Genomic DNA, 24,997 nt, shown 5'->3' on the forward strand with positions numbered 1-24,997 from the left:
TTGTTGTGAAGGATGGAGAAGTGTTGCTATTCGTGGGATTTGTGAGCGAATTTGGTTCAGTCATTGAATGGGAATAACTGTCCCTTTCTTCTTTCGCTTGAGCACATTTCTTCCTCTTCCTCTCCTACATCTTTTTGTTTTCCTAAGTCTAATAGGGATAGTATGTGGATAACAGAGTATCTTATCCCATACCATTTTGCAAGCGGTACCCACCGAGAATAAGTAACAATACAGTATTCTTCTCTAAGTGAGCGTTACTTATTCGAGGTAGTGCAATACATGGTAACTCGTTGTGAAGGATGAGCACAATATAAGATACAGGTTAAGTGATGCCTTTCTCACTACTGCAGTAGTTTTTCTTTAAGAGTTGGCTATGGCGTATCTACACCGATATTATATACTAATGTTTATTATGCACTTGTACATAGTAAATGGATGAAGGAACTGAAAAATGAGAAAATTATTTTATTAGACATTTTTTATTATATGTTGCACATGTAAGGTTAAGTAAAGTTTATTCAAGTTACACTATTTTTCAGTTGTACGAATGAAGAATGAATCCGGAGGGGTTTTTTTTGTCGTATTTTTTCAGATAAAATTGTGTTGTAGCAGTTAGTTATGTCTTTAACATCGTGCTTAACTTTTGTTATACGATCATGAAGAAGATCATTCTTGCAAAAAATATTCAAGTGCTTGGTCAATTTTCTCAAGGGAAAAAGCTTTAATTTTCAAATCCTTGTAACTGCGGGGACTCGGTTAATGCATACTCAAATACCGGGGACCCCCTGTATATATTCCTTAGTATTGTTCTTTCATCAGTACAGTAATTGTGAACCTTTGTGACAACAGCTTCTCCCATAAACTTACTTACCTTCTACCTAACCACAAAAGACTACGAGAATTATAGGCGCCTCCGTAGCCAGGTGGGAAGGAGCAGCAGTGCGTAGCACACGCTTCTTGATTAGACCGGGGTTCGAGCCCGTCACCACCAAATACGGAGGATGCGGAAAGGTCAGGGAATGACCACCGCATATCCCGGAGCAATATGGCCTTAGTTGCTAATGCTCCTAAAAACCAAATAACAAAACGAGAATTATAACAAGCAATATAACTGCTTATTACAATCCTATCTGTGATTAAAATATTTAGTAACTGAGGGAATTTTTTATATTTATACTCCATATTCGGTTTAAATTATAACTTTCTCATGACCAAATGAATCTGACAAAATAAATAAACAAAACATTTTTATATCCGGCAAAGTTCAATTTACTTATACATACCTATAGGCACATGCGCTATACCACACACAACCTGTTATTTTAACATTCTTTAATGCTCTTGTGAATAACACAGTTTGTAGAATCACTCTTTCCCCTTACTGAATGGAAAAGACCTGAGTTCGAATTTCGTCAATGACTCGAGAAATTTTTATGGGCCACTATTGTCAACGTGGCTGAATTAATCGGTCTTGGGCGATTGTAGCGTGGGGTTTTGTACAGCAAACCGACCACATAACACACGCAGTTAATAGATATATTATGCGATATACGGCGAAATATTTCCCAAGTTGTTAATGCGCCTAAAACCCAACAACAACCAGTCAGCCAACTTTCTTTTATCCATTAAAATTCGCTTAAATGAATATTGTATGCATAACCACAATTAATATAAAATTTACTTCTCTTTTATCCTAACATTTCAATACAGTACTCAGTTTTCTCTCAATCATTGTTGAATTCAACAAAACATATTTTTCACTGCAGTCACACCTATAACATTAATTATCTTTCTCTTTCAAGCTTTCATAACACTTCTGTTTCACAATGCAGTACAGTACTTGTAATTCTTAAGAAATATTTATCATAAATGGTATATTTCCGACCGAAAACCATCCATATACTGTAATTATATATTTGCGATTATCAAATACACTTTAATCATGCTTTAACCACTATGCCCTCTGAATAAATGTGATTCAATCAACTAAAACTTGTATAATTAAATTTATTATTTTAAAGTTCTTAGCTTAGTTTTTAGCTTTGTCTTTCGTTGTCTGTCGGGTCAATGATGATCAATGTACATTATGCATTTTATAAATTTCAAATTTCTATTATATTTTGTATAATCCCAAATTCTGTTATTTATTATATATCCTTAAACTTGATTTTTCCATAGTGCATATTGATCATTACAGAAACAGAGAACCACTTATCGTTGTTCTTTACTTTCAGTTTGGGTGGTTGATCTTGGAAGAAGTCACCAAAATGTAAGTATACAACAATAAATTTTGTATATTTTTGTCTGTACTCTTTGACAATGTACCATACTTTACCTACGCGTTCTCCAAAGATTTATCTAGGTGCACCTTTTGTTGATACTCTTTCCCATAAACTAATACATATATTTAACAAATAATACAATAATACTTATATATATATATATATATATATATATATATATATGTGTCACAAATGAAATAAAAATAAATATAGATGGAGAAGTTATTAATCACAAAATGCCAAGCCTAGTTGAAGAGAAAAAAGAGAGAAAGAATGTTAAGAACCTATAAAAAAAAATCATTAAGTAGAATTAAATCTGAATTAATGCCGAATTAACAGGCTAATCATATGTACAAAAGCTGAAAGAAAAAGAGTGGAGGGTAATAGAGATAAAATTTAAATTAAAAATTATAAAAATATTAAAAAATTAAAAATTGGTACATAGATCAGGTATTTAATCAGGGGACTACACCTGATCATGTACCGAACACTGTGTTTCTATGCAAATCCATGCTGATGGAGAAGCTATTAAAATGAAATAGATAAAAATAAAATAAAATAATTTTTTTAATCTCCAGAAACATGAGTGAGGTAGCCCCAACGCAGTGTATTTAGATTAATAAATTGAGTCGATAGTATGTAAGATCGCAAACGCAGTGTGCTTTGTTTAATAAATTGAGTAGAAAGTATGTAAGAACGTAAGTTTAAATCGAAAGTATGTAAGTTAAATAATAATAATAAATAACAAGGTAGCGGTATAGAAAAAGGAAGCAATGCAAGGTAGGGGAGGGAAAACAGGTTAAAAATAAAGAGGCGAAGATAGTGAGAATAAGAAAAGTGAGAATGTCCGAATCACCCTCGTATTACACTAATAGTTCAATGGACGGAAAAACGAAGAGTAGAAAGATGTAAAGAGAAGCAAAAGAGTTTAAAGGATACTAGGCAAGCCGGATGTGTAAGTACCCAGCCTCATAGAGAGGGCCTTGGCTGTGAGAGTGTTAGTAGAAGTGGAAATTAATACCGCTAGCTTGTAGTGTATATTTTGAGTGATCGATATATGAAATATGATATAAAATATGAAGAGGAGAAAAACTGAATACCTATGATATTTGGCAGAAACAAGTTGAGTGGAATATAATCGAGAAATGAAGATACAAATATGCGATCATGATTAATAAGGTACAATTATGCGAATATGATTAATAAGAATGGAATGCAAACAGAGGGAAAATTATGATAACGATGGTGGAGTTGCTCAGAAGAGAAGAACTATGGGAGCCCTCTGTGGTCAAAATAAAATAAAATAGAGAAAATAAGATTGGACATAAGTAATTACTGATATTAAATTACGAAAAATGAAAAGAAAAACTTAGGAAGTGAAAGAACACGAACATCGTTCTAATAGAAATCATTATGTGTGATCACTTTCGAAGCAGTGGAAATACCACCATTCAAATGTACAACTATACAGGAATCGAATTAATCCTAATCAAGGTGGAACATGGTGAAACCGAATTTTTCTTTAATGAAATCAGAGAGATTTTTTATAATAAAATTTAAGAAATTATTAATAGGAATGTCATTATTGCAAAGTTTGGTATAGGGATCATTTAAAGCACCAGCGAAAAGTGATTGATTGCTACTAATATTAGCCAAACGGATAATTTGTGTGTAGATTATATTTTTATGAACCTTAATCGAAATGTTCGAGTTCCAATTTGTTAAATAGATAATATTAAAATTAAATTCGCTTATTTTGTCGAATAGTTCCAAATAATGACGAAGAGGAGGACTGTTTAGAGTAATACTTAAATCAAGAAAATTTGAATGTTGGTTGCCAAAGTTTTCTTTATTGAGAGTGAGTTCAGTGGGATATATGGATTTTGCAATATTTTCAAAATGAATGTTCAGAATAAGAATGTCATCAACATAGCGGAATGCATAAAAATTAAGGTTCGGGTTGTTATGAATATATAGATGTTCGTAATAATGAAGAAATAAATTGGATACTATACTAGAAATTTGTGAATCCATGGGAACTCCTATGGATTATTTATAAGCTTATTTACCATAGTAAATATAATTGTTTAGAATACAGAGGTTGATATAGTTATTCCAAGTAACCTCATCTGATGGTATAACGTTTTTGTATTTAAGAAACAGTTGATTAAGTACACTGACAATCAAGTGATGTGGTAAGGAAGTAAATAAATTGGTGAAGTCATAAGTTTCAATACTAAATATGCTGGAATTGGAATTGAAAATTGTAATGATACTATGGTTATTGTTGATGATCCAAGTGGAAGGAATATTAATAAGAATAGCAGTTAATAATTTGAAAAATTGTTTACCTGGTTGATAACAGCCACTTTTTTTGGCACTAGTGATGAATCTGAAGCCAACTGGATGTTTATGGAATTTGGCTATCATATACAAGAAAGGCAAAGTAGAATTGCGAATTATGGTATGTAATTTTTTATGCAAGGCTATAATTTTTTTGATGATTGTATTAATGCCGAGATTACAGCGTAAAAAGGTGGAACTACTTTCTACTTCCTTTTTGAGGGTGGTGTAATTTAATATCAGTAAATACTTATATCCAATCTTATTTTCTCTATTTTATTTTATTTTGACCACAGAGGGCTCCCATAGTTCTTCTCTTCTGAGCAACTCCACCATCGTTATCATAGTTTTCCCTCTGTTTGCATTCCATTCTTATTAATCATATTCGCATAATTGTACCTTATTAATCATGATCGCATATTTGTATCTTCATTTCTCGATTATATTCCACTCAACTTGTTTCTGCCAAATATCATAGATATTCAGTTTTTCTCCTCTTCATATTTTATATCATATTTCATATATCGATCACTCAAAATATACACTACAAGCTAGCGGTATTAATTTCCACTTCTACTAACACTCTCACAGCCAAGGTCCTCTCTATGAGGTTGGGTACTTACATCCGGCTTGCCTAGTATCCTTTAAACTCTTTTGCTTCTCTTTACATCTTTCTACTTTCTGCTCTTCGTTTTTCCGTCCATTGAACTATTAGTGTAATACGAGGGTGATTCGGACATTCTCACTTTTCTTATTCTCACTATCTTCGCCTCTTTATTTTTAACTTGTTTTCCCTCCCCTACCTTGCATTGCTTCCTTTTTCTATACCGCTACCTTGTTATTTATTATTATTATTTAACTTACATACTTTCGATTTAAACTTACGTTCTTACATACTTTCTACTCAATTTATTAAACAAAGCACACTGCGTTTGCGATCTTACATACTATCGACTCAATTTATTAATCTAAATACACTGCGTTGGGGCTACCTCACTCATGTTTCTGGAGATTAAAATAATTATTTTATTTTATTTTTATCTATTTCATTTTAATAGCTTCTCCATCAGCATGGGTTTGCATAGAAACACAGTGTTTGGTACATGATCAGGTGTAGCACCGTGATGAAATACCTGATCTATGTACCAATTTTTAATTTTTTAATATTTAAAAAATTTTTAATTCTTTAATTTTTATTTTTGAATTTTATAATTTTTATCTTTATTACCCTCCCCTCTTTTTCTTTCAGCTTTTGTACATATGATTAGCCTGTTAATTCGGCATTAATTCAGATTTAATTCTACTTAATGATTTTTTTTTTTTTTTTTTTTATAGGTTCTTAACATTCTTTCTCTCTTTTTTCTCTTCAACTAGGCTTGGCATTTTGTGATTAATAACTTCTCCATCTATATTTATTTTTATTTTATTTTACTTTCATTTGTGACACTTATTTATATACATGTATCCTGTTTTGCTGCTTGGCGCATTCAGGTACACGTACTGTTTTTCCTTTTTTTTTTTTTTTTTTTTTTCCCTTCCACTTCATTTTTTCCTTCCACTTCTTCGTTTTCATATTTCATATATATATGACCTCCCTACACCTGGTGGAAGACGCACGGATTCGAATCCCGTTAATAATGCGAGGAACATTTATGGGTTTATTTCACTCCGTGGCTGAGTTAGTCGGTCTGAGGCGTGGAGAGCAACATTATTTATTCCGGAAAAGGCTGTTTTTTTTTGTGCAGCAAAACAGGCAAATCGACCAGAGAACACACTCAAATTATCAACATATTAGACAGGGCCACCGGAGTTGGCACTCTGGTGGCCCTAATATATATGACAGTTTTTTTTTTTAATTCTACTGGCAATGACCATTACCAAATGGATAAACTGTAAGCATAAAGGGAGCTGTTTTTGTTGTTGTAGGGTTGAAGCGCTTTAGAAACTCTGGCCATATTGCGCTGTATGTAATATGGCTGAAAATTGCCTAATTTCTGTGGTCAGTTTACTGTTTTGCTGGACAAAAAAACCCCCTGAGTTTCTGGGAGAAAAAACCATGCTGCCTTCCCCAAAGACCTACTAACTCGGCTACGTCGTGAAAACCTATAAAAATTCTTCGCATCATTAAGAGGATTCGAACTCAGGTCTTTTCTGCCCGGTGTGGAGAGGAGGGTTATTATACCAACTGTGCTACCCACGAGGGCATAAAGAAAGCATCTGCTCAGCAACAATGCTCAAGTAATCTGTGGCATCGGATGTTGATTCATCGATATTAGTGGACCCAATATATGCTACGAAAACAATGTCCACGCCATTATAGTGCTCACAGCTGGCACGATGGGTTTATTGTTTTATGCCACTGTTGCGATAACCTGTTTTTTTTTTTTTTTGCAATCCTGAAATATCCAGTATTTCTGCGCATTGCGTACCTGTAGCTGCTTGTTTTTAGCTGAGAAGAGCTGAATACGTTGTAATCGTCTGTTCATATATTCAATACATACACGTTTCGACGTTTCCAAATAAACCTGTTTCCAGTACTCTGCTGTTGTAATGTGCTATTATTCGACCGACTTCGGCCAGTTAGTTAAACTACAGGATTGTTTTCATATCCGCGTCTCTTATCAACAAGCCGGCTGTGGTTACGGGCCCTTTGGCTGGACGTTTTTTAGTTGTTGGATCAATCTTGGTACACTCTAGCTGGTGGTGCGTATACACACCAGCAAGGCGGCAGTGCCCACGATACGTACAGCTCACCAATATTGTCCGAAATACATGCTGATATGACTTTATCGCGGTATGACAGTTTGTCTAGCGCCAAGAATCATACCGCTCTCAGTTACGCAGTTGCCCATTTTCTCTCTGAATTGAGCGCGCCCGCATACATAATCCCCAGTAACTGACCATCTCGCGGAGTTGTGGGAAACCATCGGTGCCGCTTGACCCAAAACACTATGATTATCATTTGACTACCTGTTGTATATCCTAGTTCCAACAAATGACGTCGGTTCCTTGGACGATTCGAGTGTACCTGGTAAATTAGCCACTGAATGTATATTCTTGAAAATAGAACCCACATACACATAAGAGCAGTTTAAAATTATATAATAAAATATAAAGATGGGAAACTCACTTCCACCTCCACATCGGAACTTCTATACATTTTGTCCATTAGAATCCGAATCTCTTCAGTGAAACATTCGCTGTAGTTACTCCATCCAGTTGTTTGCTCGTGCTCACTGCTGATTGGCTGCCTTCCCTCCCAGCGGCCTTCTCGGCCGCATCGACGAGTGGCAAATTCTGCAATGAAATCAAAACGTGATATGGAAATGCAAAATTTGTCTCAGAAACTGATTTTATCGAAAAGAAGATCATTTTAGAATACAGAGAAATGCTGTTTTTCTTTCTACGTAGAGAAAAGCAAATAAAATTTTAGATGTTTATTTGAAATTCTTTTGTTTTATTTCCAAGCTAAAGATAAAATTAGTTGGTTGTTGTAGGCTTTTAGGCGCACCATCAACTTAGATCATATTGCAGCGTATATAATGTCTCTAAACGGCGTTTTTGTGGTTGATTTGTTGTTTGCTGGACGACAAACCAGAGTTTCCTGGAGAAAAACCAGGCTGCCTCCACCTGAGACCGACTCAGCCCAATAAAATTTCTCGCGTCATTGGCGCGATTCAAACTCAGGTCAATAGATATATTAAAATATAATAATAAATAAACTTATCTGTATTAATGGTGTTATAATACGGACGGAGTCATGCTGAAATAGGCGCGTAGTCACAGTGCAACCTGCGTATGAGAGGGATCAGCGTGAATCCTTTTGCACAAAATAAATTGTTACAAAATGTATTATTTTCTTTTTTTCAAAATTTTTGCATTCCTTCTTCCAATTCGCCAGAATTTCTCTTGTTTCCTAAATATTTTACTTAATTGATTTTGTTAATTTCTGGTCTCTGTGTGATACACCAAGTTGTTGTACTCACCGAATTGTCTTAGCCACCAGTTGTCTTTCACCAAATTGTCTCGTACACTGATCTGTCTTTCACCAAATTGCCGTTTTTCGTATTTTAACTTTTACCTGGCGCAGTATAACCACAGTCGTTTTTGTGCCAGAAAAATCAACCCAATCCAACCAAATTGTCTCGTACACCGAACTGTCGTGCAACAAACTGTTTTGCAACGAACTGACTTGAGCCCCCTAACCAAGGAGAGGGAAGATAACCGTAAACGTTCTCGTAAAAGACTGATTTCATGTATAAGATTTATTTATAGAAAAATATCAGCCAAGTTGAACAAGTACAATTATTAGAATATTACGCTGTCAGGAGTAATGACTGTGTATTATTCTGAAGAAATGCACCTGCATTGGTATCAGTAGTAAATTATGTAGTTTTAAAAGACTGCTTGCTTAACCTAAATGGATGACAGGAAAAGTGCCCATTTTTTGTTTCAGGTTTTCAAACTGTTTTGTAAATAGCATTAGAAAAGAAGTTAGTTAATGAAGGCAGTGCGTTACATTTCAGGCGCTTTCGAATTTTTTTCCTTTTTTCTGTGGTTAATAGAAGTGAAAAATAAATATAGTTAAGATTATAACTTCATAGAACATTAAAATTGTATAGTTTTGCGTTCTCGTTCTCTCAACTTTGTCGTTCAATTATAACCTTAAGGATACTCCTTTTTTAATTCTCTCTCTCTCTCTCTCTCTCTATATATATATATAAACAAACAAACAATAGGGATGAATATAAAAGTTATTAGCCAGATCAGATTAATGCCATGAGTAGCAGATTGTACATTACATCAGTCTGTAATATAGTTATTATATTAAAAGCACAATAAGTACTATACAGATGCTGAACATGTATATAAACACAACAGTATACAGCTTACAGTAGGCCGTAAGGCCAAAATAACTTATAAAGACAAACATGGGCTATTTTTGTCTTTATAAGTTATTTGGCCTTATGGCCTACTGTAAGCTGTATACTGTTGTGTTCATATACAAGTTCAGCATCTGTATAGTACTTATTGTGCTTTTACTATATATATATATATATATATATATATATATATATATATATATATATATATATATATATATATATGAATATATATGAATATGAAAAAAATGAAATAGTAATTGTTGCATTTCTATTTGACTGAATTTAATGAAATTTGGAATGGTTCGACAAATATTTTTAAAAGGCCAAAATATAAAATTTCATGAAAATTCTTTCATTGGATGTCGAGTTGTACATGAGGGTGGGCGGACATGATGAACTCAGTAGGCACTTATTTATGCATATACAGATATATATATATATATATATATATATATATATATATATATATATATATATATGCGAACGTGCCTAAAAACATGGTTTATATATATATATATGTTTTAAACATAAACATATAAAAGCATTAAGTAGTTCAAATGAAATATTCTAAATGCTGATATACAAACATTTTAAGCCCATATCTCGATCCTTTTATAATTACAAATTAAAATTCATTCATTCGTAGGAGACTTATTTGAAATTTTGCTATTTTCTGATATTAGATCACATGTGGATACAATATTGATGTTGTTTTTCTCTATCTTTCGCAGCATTCGATTGAGTCGATTACATTCTTCTAATTGGAAAATTACAGTGTTATGGAATTCTGTCTCCATTGATCAATTTTCTTACTCAGTTTCTTTTAACCATCAGGCTACATTTGCTCAGGCTACATTTGCGGTTGAAAAAGCTGTTAGCTTTATTTTCTTTGAAGTTAGCGTAGGTCATGGCTCTTCTGGATCCCCTCTTATTTGTCGCATAAATGACGTTAGCTCACACTTTATTGAATGGCAATTATTTGCTAATGAACTGTAAGATTACTTCCCAAGATATCGCTTCATTTCAGCGATGTTTGTTGATGAAAGTCATGAGAGAACACTACTAATTAGTGGCAATTAGTGTTGCAAAAGGCACATTCTGTCAATTTTCAAAATTTTACAAAGTCATCACTAATCTACTACCCAATCTCCAGTTTTTATTTAAGACTCTCTCGAACATAGGCATCTATTGTATCTACATTCACTGACCATCTAATTGCAGATTAGAAAACTTTTTCGATTGGCGTCAGAGATGTTCTTGTGGCGGACCCCAGGGTTCCCCCCATTAATCGCTATTGTACTTTTTGTGTTGAAGCTTACGCCAAAACCGGCCATTTGTATGTAGTGTGTTGGTTGTGTAAATTTTATGATGTGTTCTGTTGTCAGCCGGTACCTGGCTCTTAGCAGATGGGAAGTGGAAATACCTAGTCACCACGTCCCACCCCTGGAGGCGGCCAGGATCCATTGCATCGTGCTACATCAACCTAGGAAAACCTGAGTAGATGTACATAGAGGAAAAGGAGGAGGAATAGATAGATTAGGGGAACTGGATGGGGTTGGAAAGTAATTAAAGTGAAAGACCAACGGAGGGGTCCAGCAGGAATCGAAGAATAAGAGTAAAATTTAAGAATAAAGCAAGAAAGAATACGAGAGTGGAGAAAACATCTCCAGCAATTTACAGAAACTTCATGCCAGAAGTTTAAAATGCCAAAAAGAAAATAAATATCAATTTTATCACTAAAACTACTGTACAGAAAAGCAAAATCATGCTATGTATACAATGCATTTGGCGTCAACAGATAATTAAATGTACGGTATGCAAGTGTAAGCTGTCATATGGTATGATCACAAGTTCATTTGGTATCAGATAAACACTACGCTGAAACCCCTGGTGCCGTTTGACACTAAACACACTATACGCTGGGGCTTCTCAGTCGATCCGGTCATGGGGAAGACAGGTGATCTTTCCTTTCAGAAAGGTTTTTTTTTTTTTGGTAGTTGTTGGCGCATAGGCTTCTGTGGCCATAATGCACCTCCCAAAGTTTTTGCAGTACTTTGATCCAAGCCCGAGGCGGGAATCGAACCCGCGACCTTTGGGTTGCCAGGCAGGCACTTTACCCACCCGGCTAGCCCGGTCGGCTTCAGAAAGGTGTTATTGTTGGAGCACGTTTAGTGAGCCACAGTTGAGAAAACAAAGAAGATCATTAGTATGTCGAAAGCAACAATCTCAAAAGTATACAGTGAGTACAAGACGAAAGTAAAATGCAGTACTTTGCATTTGTCAATGTTGAACTTCATTTGCCACTTCTTAGCCCATCTTCCCAACTTTTCTAGATCCCATTGCGGTGGCATACTGTTAACCTTTGTATCATCTGAAAACTTGGACATTAAGCCTGATATACCTTTCATCAATATCATTGATAAATATACAAAAAAAAAACTTATATTCTGAGCACCGAACCCTGGGGGACTCCACTAATAGCATTAGTCCAAGAAGAGCAATATCCATTGATTAGCAGTCTCCGTCTTCTCCCACTCAACCACTCTTTTATCCATTTACTTTTACTTTTTTCAGAACTGTGCATTGCAGTTAGTTGTGAAAGAACTATGTGCGATGCATAATTCTTTCAGAAAGAACTTTTGAAGGCGGCTAGGGAGATTGGAGCAGTTGTATTTATGAATAAATTAAGGTAAACTTGGTAAAATATTCTCCGATTCTGCATCAGCAGAAGGAGAGGAAATTTTCTTTTATTACAGTTTGCTTTTTATTTCCCAATCTCTTTTCTCTGAATCTTAAAGAGCTTCTTCAGCATATTATACATAATCCGATTTTTAAAGGGAAGAAGGCGGAATACAAATTTTCGAAGATTAAAAATTTTGGTGTTTGATTGACCATCTAAAGCTGGTTTTAAGATCTCAAATATAAGACAGGGCTGCGATATACGAATTGGTTAGCAGCAGAGAAATACATTGTAACAAATGAAGATATTGGAAAGAGGATCGAATGAAATACATCTGCGATGAACTCTTGAGATTGTGAATAAGATCTGAGAGTACTGCTGTTAAAACTTTAACAGAAAGTTTCAGGTAAGAGGCTTAGGTAAATAAGTCAGCGTAGTTGTTGGTGATAACCGTTGGCGAATCAATAAATCGATATGTGAGAATGTAAAGAGGAACTGTTTATCAGCCTACAACAAAACAGTCTCAGACGAAGAGCCGAACTCAGCTCATTATAACTAGTAAGTGGTCGAACAGCTGGAGATTTTAGTTCGCGTAAAATTGATTTCCAGAAGTAGAGCGTTGAGATACACCAGAATCTCTATAATAACTTGTTTATGCCCCTCTGTCGAGAACTCTCTTTGAACGTGAATAACTCAAAGACTAAGCAAGATTTTGACCCGATTCCTTTTGCATTAGGTTTTATTTATCAGTAAACTTGAGAGAAAAAAAATTTCAAAAAATTTCTGACCGATTTTCAAATCCCTAGAATTTAAGTAGCTCCCAGTGAAACTAACTTGCTGTTCACTTTGAAGAAAAGACAATTTCTTAGCTTTTGTCATCACAATCAACAAATTTCAGGGTCAGACTTTCAACAAAGTTGGCGTTTTTCTCATGGACAACTTTACGTAGCATTCCAGGTCCTGATACATTTTATGCAATATTGTAATTTTTTTAAAGGACGATATAGTCATACATGTAAAAAAATTATCAAATTGCATTTTAACCAAAGTCCCTCCCACTGACAGCTTAGCTAACAGTGAAATTTGCCGAGGGAAAGGATTTTGTAATTACTTCGATATTAATCTTTACTTCTTCTCTGAAACAGTTTTAACGAAATATTCGCTACGTCTATTCTAGTAGAATATAAACAAGGTACTGAACTAGCAGAGATAATAGTCGTCCAATCTAATGGTAGTCTAGGAGTATGCGTACCCTAGGGATACGCGGGGGTTTTTGTGCTGCCTTTGTAAAGATAACGCATGCACAGAAGAATAGTAGAATTGATAGTATGTTAGTTTGTCTAAATTCGTCAGTTTTTCTTTATAGTAAATGAAAACAGTTTTCACATTAGTTTAGTGAGAGAACTGTTGTCTACATACCTTTTATAGGTTACATTTTAATATTTAATTAATAAGTGTTGCATTTTCTATGTATAAATAATATATGTCTTAGCCTTAAGTTAACTTTTTAGAAGACTGAGAAAGAGAGTTAAAAATAAATATACTTTCGGTTATATTTTATCATACGATTAGCTTTATTAGATCTTGTGAGTAATGATTTTTCTTAAAGAATCGAACTCACAAGATCTAATTACGCGCTGGGAATTAAGAAGTTGTTTTGTTAATGAATTGAAATAGTCATTATTATTTAAATTTAATGTAATAAAATCAAATAAATAAATTTCTGTTTATACTCTGGGACGCCGACACGGTCAGAGGAACTAGATAAGTCAAAACACACAATTCATTTAATTCAAATGAATTAAACACACGTTTTAATTCATTTGCATATGAATTTGAATTTATTTAATCATACAAGTTTTATAATTAGTGTTATTTATACTCTAAGAAGATAATTACTGTAATATGAATAAATTTTAAATGATGCCACACTCTTATTGACACTCTCAAAGAAATGTAATAATTTTAAAAAGACTAAACACATGGTTTAAATGACTCGTAGTGAGACCTTTTTAATTTTTAAAGTTAAAAAAGATCTTGCTACACTATTTCCTTTTCAGCAAAAGTTCACAGCAACACCCACTGACAAACAGTATGTGGAACACCTGACAGCTAGGGTGCGAAGACATGGGATTTGGTAGTTGCATCGCTTGATGTTTATATCCCACCTTAATTCCTCTAATTAGATGTATTCATCAACCTGAGCGTTCTTAGTTGCAGAAAGATTAGTGGTACTTATGTTACTTCTCCTCTGTTGCTTGCTTGCTCACTAGATTTATTCTTCATAGATTTTTCTTGTGAAGAAAAATGCTTCTTCGTGCCTCTGTGCGGTAGCACAGTGGTTATAATCACGTCCTCCCTCATACCGGGTAGAACAAGCTAGGGTTCGAATTCCATTAATGGCGCGAGCAACTTTTATGGGCTTTTTTCACTTTATGGCTCAGTTAGTCGAGGTAAGGGTAGATAGGACCGGTTTTACCATCCATAAACTCAGGTTTTTCGTCTAGCGAAACAGGAAATCGACACACGAAATTTATGGACATAATAGAGCTCATGAGAACTTTATCGGGCGGCCCTGCTATGACAGTTGTTCACACCTCACAGATGTTTTAAAAAATGAACCAGTAACAATTCAGAAACAGCTTTAATGTGCATTTCGTTCTATCAGTGAGGATAGCCAGGATATAGCTAATTTTTTGCTGAATACTTGTGGTATTGCCTGACACAGATGTTAGATATTTGAAAATTTATTATTAGATACCCTAACATGGAAATATTCTTACAGTAAAATGATATTTTGACTTTTATTTTAATTATTTTTGCAGCAATATAATAATTAAATAATTATTTATTTATTAAATTTATTTATTTAAAGCAAATTAATAAATTAGAAAATAACCAAATATCAATATAATAATTGTGAATAAAAATTAAAATCTTTATTATCGCTACAATCCTAAAGAAAATGGGAAACAAGTTTACATACTTGTGATGTCTAATCCTTTTGCAGCTGGACATGGTAGATAAATAATTGTATCTGATCTGGTAGCCGGCCAGCAGAGAAATCCATCCCATGTAGCATTACAGTAAGTCCCAGATACTGTAAAATAGAATGAAGTACTTTTAACATCCGGATCGGATTTTTAGGTAAACATATTTTTTCATAAAAGAACAGTTCCTTATTTTAGATAGATAAATAAATTATTTGAATTATTTGTTTTTAATTACACTTTTAAATGAATTAAATTAATTGAAATGACTTAACTTAAATGAAATAAAAATGTATGTTCTAAAACACCATAAAAGAGATAATAGCTTTCTGCCATTGGTCTGGGTGTAGAACATAGTGTGGCTGTTAATTCATTATTATTTAAGACCAGTGCTAATTAATCTTATTTTACGATCTGGTTGGACTAATCCTGGATGTCATATTGGCACTTCTGAGGATCTGAGAACTTCTTACTTTCTTTCTGAGGGTATAAGAACTTGCTTTCACTGTCTCCGTTTCCAAGGAGAACGACCGGTTCCAAGAAGCATTTCCTTTGAGGCAGTAGCGATACTGTCGCGAAATATAGTTGTCAAGCTTTGCCAGCCACACCTAAGCTGTTCTTCATGTGGACGTCGATTAGCATTCCTTACCAATTTGGTTGCCTTCTTTGCACCCTTTCTATGAGCTCCTGTCTCTTTTTTGTTTGTGGCCTTCAAACCTAAATACTAAAAATGCTTTCTCACCATCGTGTTATATAAAGGGACAACTGTACCTTTTACCTACTTGCGCTTGGCGCATTATGGCCATAGCTGCCAATGCGCCATAAAAAATCAAATCAAATCAAATCAAAACCTACTTGCGAAGATTCTGTATACGACATGTGATTAAAAAAGTTGGGGAACTGGCTTTGTATCTTGAAATTCTGGAGTCTTAGCGAGCTGAAACTTATCGCAACATGTTGTTGCAACGTAGAAATGCGTAAATCGCCCGTATATCAGTCTCCATCAGTGCGCTGAATAAAAGATGTTTTATGTGTTTCGTTGCATTTTGAAATGAGTGATTTTATTGAGGAGCAGAGTTACATCAAATTTTGTTTAAAATTTTTGAAAAGTATAACAGAAACCCATGAAATATTAAAAACAACTTTCGGAGAATATGTGCGGTTTGGAGACTTTCAGTGGTTTTTCAAAATTTAAAGGGGACTCTTTATTCGAATAAGATGATCTTTGCGCTGTCCACCCTTCAGCTTCCAAAACCAATGACTCAATCGTTCATATTAGTCACCTGATAGACCTTTAACTATCTACGAAGATGCTAATGAAATTGACTGACATTCTATACATATCTATGGGATATGTCAATGAATTTTAACACAAGATTTGGAATACAATTTGTTTCAGAAAAGTTTGTGCCATGCATCCTCTCTTGTGATTATAGAAGGTGGCCAGTTCTCATATGTCAGGATATTTTTCAATGTGCTGCTGTTGACCCACACTTTGTTTGTAATATAATTACTAACATAATTACAAATCGTGGGTGCATGGCTATGACTGGGAAACAGTCTCAGTCCTCTCAGTGGAGGATTACATCTTCTCTAAGGCCTCCCAAAAAACAAGACTATCTCCATAAAATGTGATCATGCTTGTCGTAATTTTTGACTCGCAGGCCATTGTTCGTTATGAATTTGTCACCACATGGTGAAAGAGTGAAGAAGGAATACTACAAAACAGTTTTATGGCGATTGCGCGGTGTGATTGGGAGAAACGGTCCGTCCGAAATAGTGAGCTTCGGGGAACTGGTGCTTACATCATTATTATACGTACAAGTAAACTTTGTGGGGACAGTAGATATATTTCTACCCCCATGTCCTAGTTTAAAAATCGGAAAAGTGAATCATTGATATGGATCATTTTTTGACATTTCGGACGTTTATTAAAGCGGATTAATAATTCTTCCTAGTATTTACGGGGTTTCAGGCTATTACAGTAACTCGTACATACATAAATATATGAAATAATTTTATTAATACAGTACTTTAGAAAATTATTTAACATGGTCTATTTACACGTGGGGTTAATATTATTGCAGTGGTACAGCTAGTCATTATACGCACATAAAATTTGATATTAAGCATAATTTTTATTTTAGTCCATACTATGGGAATTATGTGATAAGATGTTCAGTTGCGTTACATGCAGATTAAGTCTATGTGCAGCTGACTAACACTAGGCGTGCCTAAAGGCGCGGTTTAATAGCAACATACTTTAACAGATATTTATTTAAAGTATACCCAGTAAAATAAAATAAAATAAAATATTTCCAGAAGCTTTTATTAATACAGTACTTTAGAAAATTATTTAACATGGTCTATTTACACGTGGGGTTAATATTATTGCAGTGGTACAGCTAGTCATTAAGCTTCTGGAAATATTTTATTTTATTTTATTTTACTGGGTATACTTTAAATAAATATCTGTTAAACTATGGACCCCAGTACTCCAGGCCCATTTGTCACTAGCAACATACTTGCCTGTCTATAACTTAATACTAAAAGCTAAAAATAATGCTGAAACAAAAATTAATGATAATAATCAGTTATAAAACTAATGTTAGCGATCAGTTGATTTAGTTTTATATTTTATTGTTATGATTAATTTTAGTTTCAGCATTATTTTTAGTGTTTTAGTATTAGATTAATCATAGGCAAACATGTTGCTACTAAATTGCGCATTTTAGGCATGCATCATCAGTTAGCGCCATATAGACTGTTTATTTCTGTTGGGTCCGATGTGCAAAGAATATTATTATGTCAAGATTTCATGGAAACCAAGATCTTTTGAATGAAGTCAACAGTGAGCAGGAGGAAAAGTTTTCTTTTTTGTTTCTTTTAGCAACATTTGAAAACATCGCACAGATGTCAAACGCAAACTAGATTCTCAGGTTCTGTTTAAAGGTCAGAGTCGAAATATGAATTGCATAAACCATTCCGAAAGTTATAATTACTCTAAAATCAGTTTAATCTGGCTTTCCTCCCTAATAAAACTCATTCCTGGTAGAAAATGTTGCTAGAAAAAAATATTTAAAGATTCTTCGTAGATTATTATTATTTTGAAACAGCCGCTGTTGACGTGTAGCGATGGAATTTCTTTCTTTTTTTTTTATTTCCAATTGCTAATTGGAAGAACATTTTTGAATCAATGAAGTCACTTTATGATGCTGTTAAATTGTATTCCCCATTTTATGAATTATTTATAGCTTCGTTCGGAAAGTTGTCTTGCTTAGTTTGTCCTTTGGACTATAAGATGTCAAGCAGTATATTGATGAAGGATTTATTTGTTATCTCACACCTGTTTTTGGTAGTGTTTATGTTTTCTATATGTATTATGAAGGTGTATGTGTTAAGCAACTAGGCAAGGCGCGAGTGTATTTTATGGTTGGTTTGCCTGCTTTGCTGGAGTGTGTACTTGAACTTTTAACAAAAAACACAAAATTAGGAATATACTGTATAGAAACACGTTTTAGGAAAAATTATCTTCCCTCCTTCAGTCTGCGCGATATCATCACCGTCTTCTCCACAGTAGGTAGAAAAGGCTCGGGTTAGAATCCTGTCGAGACGCGAGGAACTTTTATGAACTTTTTTCACTCCGCGGCTGAGTTAGTCAGTCTCAGGTGTAAATAGCAAGGTTTGCGCCCCCGGTTTTTTTTGTCAGGCAAAACAGGCAAATCGACCAGAGAACACGCAATTTACAGACACAGTACATATGGGTTGATGAAATAACTTTCCGGGTGACCTTATTAAGAACCTTGTGCTCCGTGAATGTCGCTTGGAGGTTCAGGAAGGTGGACGTGTTCCTACTAATGAAACACTGAACATCGTTTAACATTTAGACCGATTATCAGAAGTTTATTTACTGACTACAGAGATTACAAAAAGTGAATTATTAATGGGCAGTTCACGTTTTAAGGGCCTTCCAATGAGAATTCTAATGCTACAATGGTTCATCACAAGCTGTCCATTTCTGTGTTATTACTGTGTTACCAAGCTAGTCTTGAAGTAACCTGATCTGAACGAGAAGCCAGGTCATCCATGGTAGCTACAATGTCTTTATGGAATGTTATATAGGTACGCTAATTGTAAATACTTACGTATATTTCTCATTACTTGTTAAATTCCTAGTCGACATCAAAATTGAAATTAGTATTAGTTTCAATTTTGATGTCGACTTCAGCCTTCCTTATAACTTTTAAATTTTAATATTGAACGCAATAAAGATATTTCCTGCATTTGCATACGTAATAATGTATGTCATCTAAGCGGCATTAATTTCTTTCCTGAAATAATTTCGACAGTTTCTCTAAGGATATATGTTAAAAAAACTCGGATATGCGCTTAAAAATGTCTTTATTGCTGTACGGTAAAAGTACTAGAAACAATAATTCTTATCACGGCGACATGCCCAGGAGAAAAAGTTCTCATCACCCTCAGATTTCAAATAATTTAGGTTAATGATCTAAAACCAAAACCTGTAGTTGGTTTAATAATCTTTTCCATCTATTTTATCAATTTCTTTCTTTTTTTCTTTTTTTTTCTAGAACTTTGTGGAGATTTCTAGAGCATTCCAGAGCTTTATAACTTTCGAAAAGTTAGAACACTGGGGAAATTTCTAGAGCATTCGAAACCTCGTGAAAGTTAAGCCACTATTTGAATCACCAGTGAAACTGGAGTTAGTAGTAAAATTTTGCGGCTATTCAAAATAGTGAAATTGTAGCTAATTATGAACTTCTCAAGGAGATGGCCACGAGAATCATTGTGGAAACTAAACCAGAATTGTGATTTGAAATTCATGTCAGATGAAATTAGAATATTGCAGGAAGATCCCAGAAGATTAAAAGCATTCTCCATGTAAACCAAATATTTATCAAAATCAGCTGACGGTGGGCAGTATAAAGATATAAGGTAGAATTCAATATTAGAATAGGAGACCATAACACATGTTGAAAATTGGGTACACAGGCTGTTAATGGCTAATGTCTAAATTCTCATTAAAAAACAACCGCACATTTTTTTTCTTAATAATGGTGAAAATGAATGAGATGAAACGTGGTGGACAGATAAACCCGTTAATAACATTCAAAAAGACCGCCAGTGCAGTGTTGCGGTACTGTTGCCTCACAGCAGATTCCAGTTGCAAGGTGGCGGCTACCGTGCGAGTGTGGTCCAAAACAGGTGTTCGTGAAGTTATTCGCTTTTTGCAAGCAAAAGGATCTTCACCAAGTGACAAAGTACAAAGTATCTTGAGGGTCAAACGGCACAAGGAATTTCTCCCATCTCCGCGAGTGTTCGCTGTATCGAGGGACAGTACTCTGTCAAGACCAGAGATTTAAAAGTGTGTGGATCATGTGTTGTGTAGTGTGTTGTGCCCATTGTTCTTCTGGCCTATTGGCCGTCGAGCCCCTGATGGGACCCGACGTTGGCCGTACTATGCCAACGAGGAGGCTGGCCAGGTGTAGTGGTAGTCTTGGTAGTCTTATTGTCTTGATCAGGTTGTCAAATGCCTTGAAATTTATTATACTCTGGCAGGTCCCGCCGCCTAATTTCCTGGGATTTCAGCGGCTGAGTCCTATTAAAAAAAAAAAAAAAAAAAAAAGAAAAAAAGAAAATCGCGGTGGCATAATTTCAAAATCGTTATTACGAGATAGTCTGTGGGGTTTGTTCCCCGAAATTACCATGGGGTTGTACGCTAAAATGACAAGTTCTAGAGGCCTAATGGGGCGGACAATAATTTTGGTACTAATTTAAATTTGGATGCGTGGGGCTTTCGCGGTGTATAGTCAAAGAGAAGGGTAGGGAGACTGAAGGCTGGGGGGAAGAAAGAGAAGTAAGGGGCCGATAGGGTAGATGGCCCCTGCAGTCAGTGGGACACTGACTGCATGTCCAAATACATGCCCATGCCCCACCAGAGGAAAAGGGGGATGGCAGGAGGAGGAGAAGACAGCGAGCCATCTCCCCCACCTGCCAAGGAATAGGAGTGAAAGCAGGCTGGTCAAGGTTACCAGCCCAGATCGCCATATGGCTAGGTGGCAGCAATGTGCTGCAGTCATTTCTCTGAGCCCTTACATGGTAGTCTTGTTGTCTTGATCAGGTTGTCAGATGCCTGTGCTGGATGAGGTTGTTGTCCAATCGGGTTGTCACTGTGATTTCTTTTTTTATTATTTTTATTTATTTGTTTATTTTATTTATTATTATTATTATTATTATTATTTTTTTTTTTAGTTGGTCACTTCCAGGTCAGGTCCAGTTACCTTATTCATATCATGTTCATGAATTGCATGAGATTGTCACGTCAGGTGGATACATCTGTCGGTAGTCATAGAGATTGTAACTTCAGGTAGACTCAGTTGTGAGGTTTAATTCCTTGGTTGTTTCACCCTGGTGTCAGTTCATCATCTGTGAAGGTTTCCGTGGTTGTGTAGAAATTCTGATGGTCTGCACGGCATGGTTGTTTACTGCAGTGGTTGAGGCTGTGGGAGCGTCCTTCTCCTTGTGAAGAGGTCCTGGGCCAGCTGCGCGAATGCCTTGTATGTGTCAACTTCAGTTATGGCGAGGTCTTCTTGATTACGGAGGTTAAGTTGTGTTCTAGTAATGAACCTGCAATAGAGGTCCTCATATAGTGGGCAACTGTACATTAGGTGCTCCCACGTTTCACGTTCACCACGGAGGCAAAACGGTGTATCACTGAGTCCAAATCCTTGTAGTTTGTCTCTAATGGCCCCGTGTTCCGTCAGCAGGTAGGTTGTGTAGAGTCCTGGTGAGAGCCACGCTGGATAATCCAGGTATACCAGCTGTATGTTGGGTAGAAATTTTCTAGTTATTGCACCTTTGCTGGAGGTCTCCCAGCGGGCCTGCCAAGTTTGTTGGAGGTAAGCGGAGAGACGGTTCCTTTCTACTTTGGGATCATTTGACAGATTTATGGTGTAGTCGAGGCATGTTGCCGTTCTGCCTTTGGTCAGGTGATAGAGTAGGTGAATGTCACCAAGTGACATTCACCGTGAACTGGTTGCTATGTACGGCGAAAAGGTGATGACAAAGAAGCAGGTGTGTTTTTGGTGCAATGAATTTAAAGCGCGCCGTGTTGACATTGAAGATTGACATCGGGTGGGCAGGCCTTCAGTCATGGGATCGCCAAGGCGTTCTGTTGGTGGATTTCTTACCGAAGGGAGGAACAATCAATGCACAGCTTTACTCTGCAACGTTGGAAAAACTTAAAGCCAACATTCAACGCAAACGACCAGGACTCCTGATAGGCGGCGTGATTTTGTTGCACGACAACGCAACTCCTCACACTGACCACACCACTCGAGAATGGTTGCGTCGTAATCGTTGGGAAACTCTGTCACATCCCCTACAGCCCAGACTTAGCGCCTTCAGACTTCCATTTGTTCGGCCCTCTGAAAAAAACACCTTTCAGGAAAGCATTTCACCGCGGATGAGGAGGTTCATCAGGCGGTTCAACGTTGGTTACTGCGTGTAGGCACCGACTTCCTCAGTACTGGTATTGATAAACTGATTCATCGTTGGGACAAGTGCATCAATAAAACTGGAGACTTTGTGGAGAAGTAGTTCATGTTCACTTATTTCTTGGTGTGTAATTTCAACTTCGTATTATTCGTCGAGATATTATTCATCATTGAGAGAAAAAAAATGTGTTACCTTACTTTTCGGAAAGCCTTCGTAATTCTTCGTAATTTATGGGATATGCATTAATGGAGCAAGGTGTTTGTAAATAATTCATCGGATTATCCGGTACTGATCGAATTCAATAGTGTTCAGCGTCCAGATTTCAATTCCATACGTTATTACTGGAAGAATAAATTGATAGATATACTATAAAGCAGGGGTCAGAAAACGTTTCCCTCCATATGAGCTACTTTAAAAATAAACAAGGTCTCGAGATCGACCTATCTCTATCTGAGGGTACCTTTACACTAGGCACAATAGCTGTCAGCAAAGGAATAATTAATTTTAGAGAGTCATACAAATTTACTTACCGACAATTGCAGTTATTTATGGGATGTGCATTAATTTATTCATTGAAATAAATTTAGAAGAATCATAGCAGAGAAGCAAGTAAGCATTTAATTAAATATACTACAATTGCACTTTACAACTATATTACTCGTTAGTGTTCTGTGTTGTACTCTACACAGGTGACAGTTTTCTTTCACAGATGTGTTTTTAACACTGATGATATTTCGAGATAGAGAATGGAGGGTCTAAATCTAGTTCGGAAGTTTTCGCCTGTAGGCCTTATTTGTAGCGAACTTTATGCAGTCAGCATCAGGATCCTGAATTTTTCGAAGGAATTAGTTTGGCAAAAATCTGCATGTTCGGTGAAGCCTAATTCTCACTATAGAATGGTCGGCCAACTCTGGAAGGGGCAAGTGAAATCCGCCAATCAACCACACCGGTCCCAAATATTTGGATGAGCCCTGATAGCATCTTAACTGCAGTGATCATTGTCATGTTCTTCATTTTTGGTAGTCTGGCATTTCAAGAATTGTTGCCGATGTGGTATTGGTGTTTGTAGACTACCCACATCGGAAGTCACTATCTCTGGTACAGGCACCTCAAGTTAGTGGGTGCTGGAAATCATTTATGCAGTTTCACTGCAACGAAAGGCAAGTGTCACTCGGATGTGCTCTAAACTCTGCTTAACGTCAGCCTTGTTCTTCTTCATTTACATACCCATTACCGGCCGAAAGGGCTTTCCATTCAAGGCCGTGTATATATACGAGTACGAATAAAAGGCCTTTGAATTGAAGTACAGTAATGACGTCGCAAACGCTTTCCATCCGATGATAGTGAAAGGTTTCTTAGGAATGTTGAATTTCCCAGTACTTTCGAAATAAAATTATAGTTCAGAATTCTGAAATAAAATCGCAGATAAATATTTACACTTATTTAGGTTTGTTTTATAAATCAGTACAGTTCATTTATTAAACATTATGACATTAATACTAAACAGCTTAGTTTATCTCGTTACGAAATTACCACCTGATCATATTGGTTAAATCACTGAAGGAAGAGTTGAAAATAAAATTAAAAATACGTGATTAAATGAAAACAGCTCAAACTCATCCCGTGGGAAAAATGTCCACTTCTCAGCGATGGTTCGCCATTGCATAAATTAAAACTGTATTAATACGTGAAGATAACAAAAGAATCAAGAATCTTAACGTCCGACTTACATTAAACGATGTCTGAAAGAAACATTAATTTAAAGTGAATTTGATTCCGATGATGCATATAAGTTCGCCATTAGGAAATTTGATACGATTAAGCTTCCATATTTGCGAGAAGTTGGCAAGCGACTTAATGCTAAGGACATTAAAAGTGTATTTGTAGGGTCTCTGGTTGAATCACAGTTGCTGTGGATGAATTGGAAGTTGGTGTTGTTCAGAGCGAGTAGCTAACAACATGATCTTCCGTTAATTCTTTATCATTGTCAGATATGTGCTTGAGTAGTTCTACAATTTTATTCAACGAGTATACTTTTACTTACAGTATTGAAAATTCCTTACTTAACAACCCCCCCCCACCCCCGGTTTAATCCGGGTTATGTAAAAAGCGTAAAATATCAGAGTAAATGGTACGTATTTCTTTCACTCGCAAGATAATTTCTTGCTTCAGTTCATTACTTAAAAAGAAATTTTGCTTGGATAGTTCATTAATAATTTTTGCAACTTTCTTCATTAATGCAGCCCTATAAGTTGTTACAGAAACAATAATGTTGAAATTAACATTAAATTCATTTAA

At 35.5% G+C, this 24,997-nt stretch overlaps 1 protein-coding gene across 1 annotated transcript in view; it reads right to left on the reverse strand.

Annotated features, from left to right (window-relative positions):
- The window catches only part of LOC150079311 (PDF receptor-like), a 133,947-nt gene that overhangs the window by 102,810 nt on the left and 6,140 nt on the right, over nt 1–24,997 (reverse strand). Inside the window, exon 2 of the mRNA XM_090383028.1 lies at nt 7,756–7,922. Within this exon, the coding sequence (XP_090239154.1) occupies nt 7,756–7,922 (167 nt within the window). The remainder of the gene's footprint in view (nt 1–7,755; nt 7,923–24,997) is intronic.

This window comes from Mastigoproctus giganteus, chromosome 10, assembly GCF_048544385.1.
Source record: "Mastigoproctus giganteus isolate SK-2022 chromosome 10, ASM4854438v1, whole genome shotgun sequence".
In the NCBI taxonomy this organism is placed as follows: domain Eukaryota; kingdom Metazoa; phylum Arthropoda; class Arachnida; order Uropygi; family Thelyphonidae; genus Mastigoproctus; species Mastigoproctus giganteus.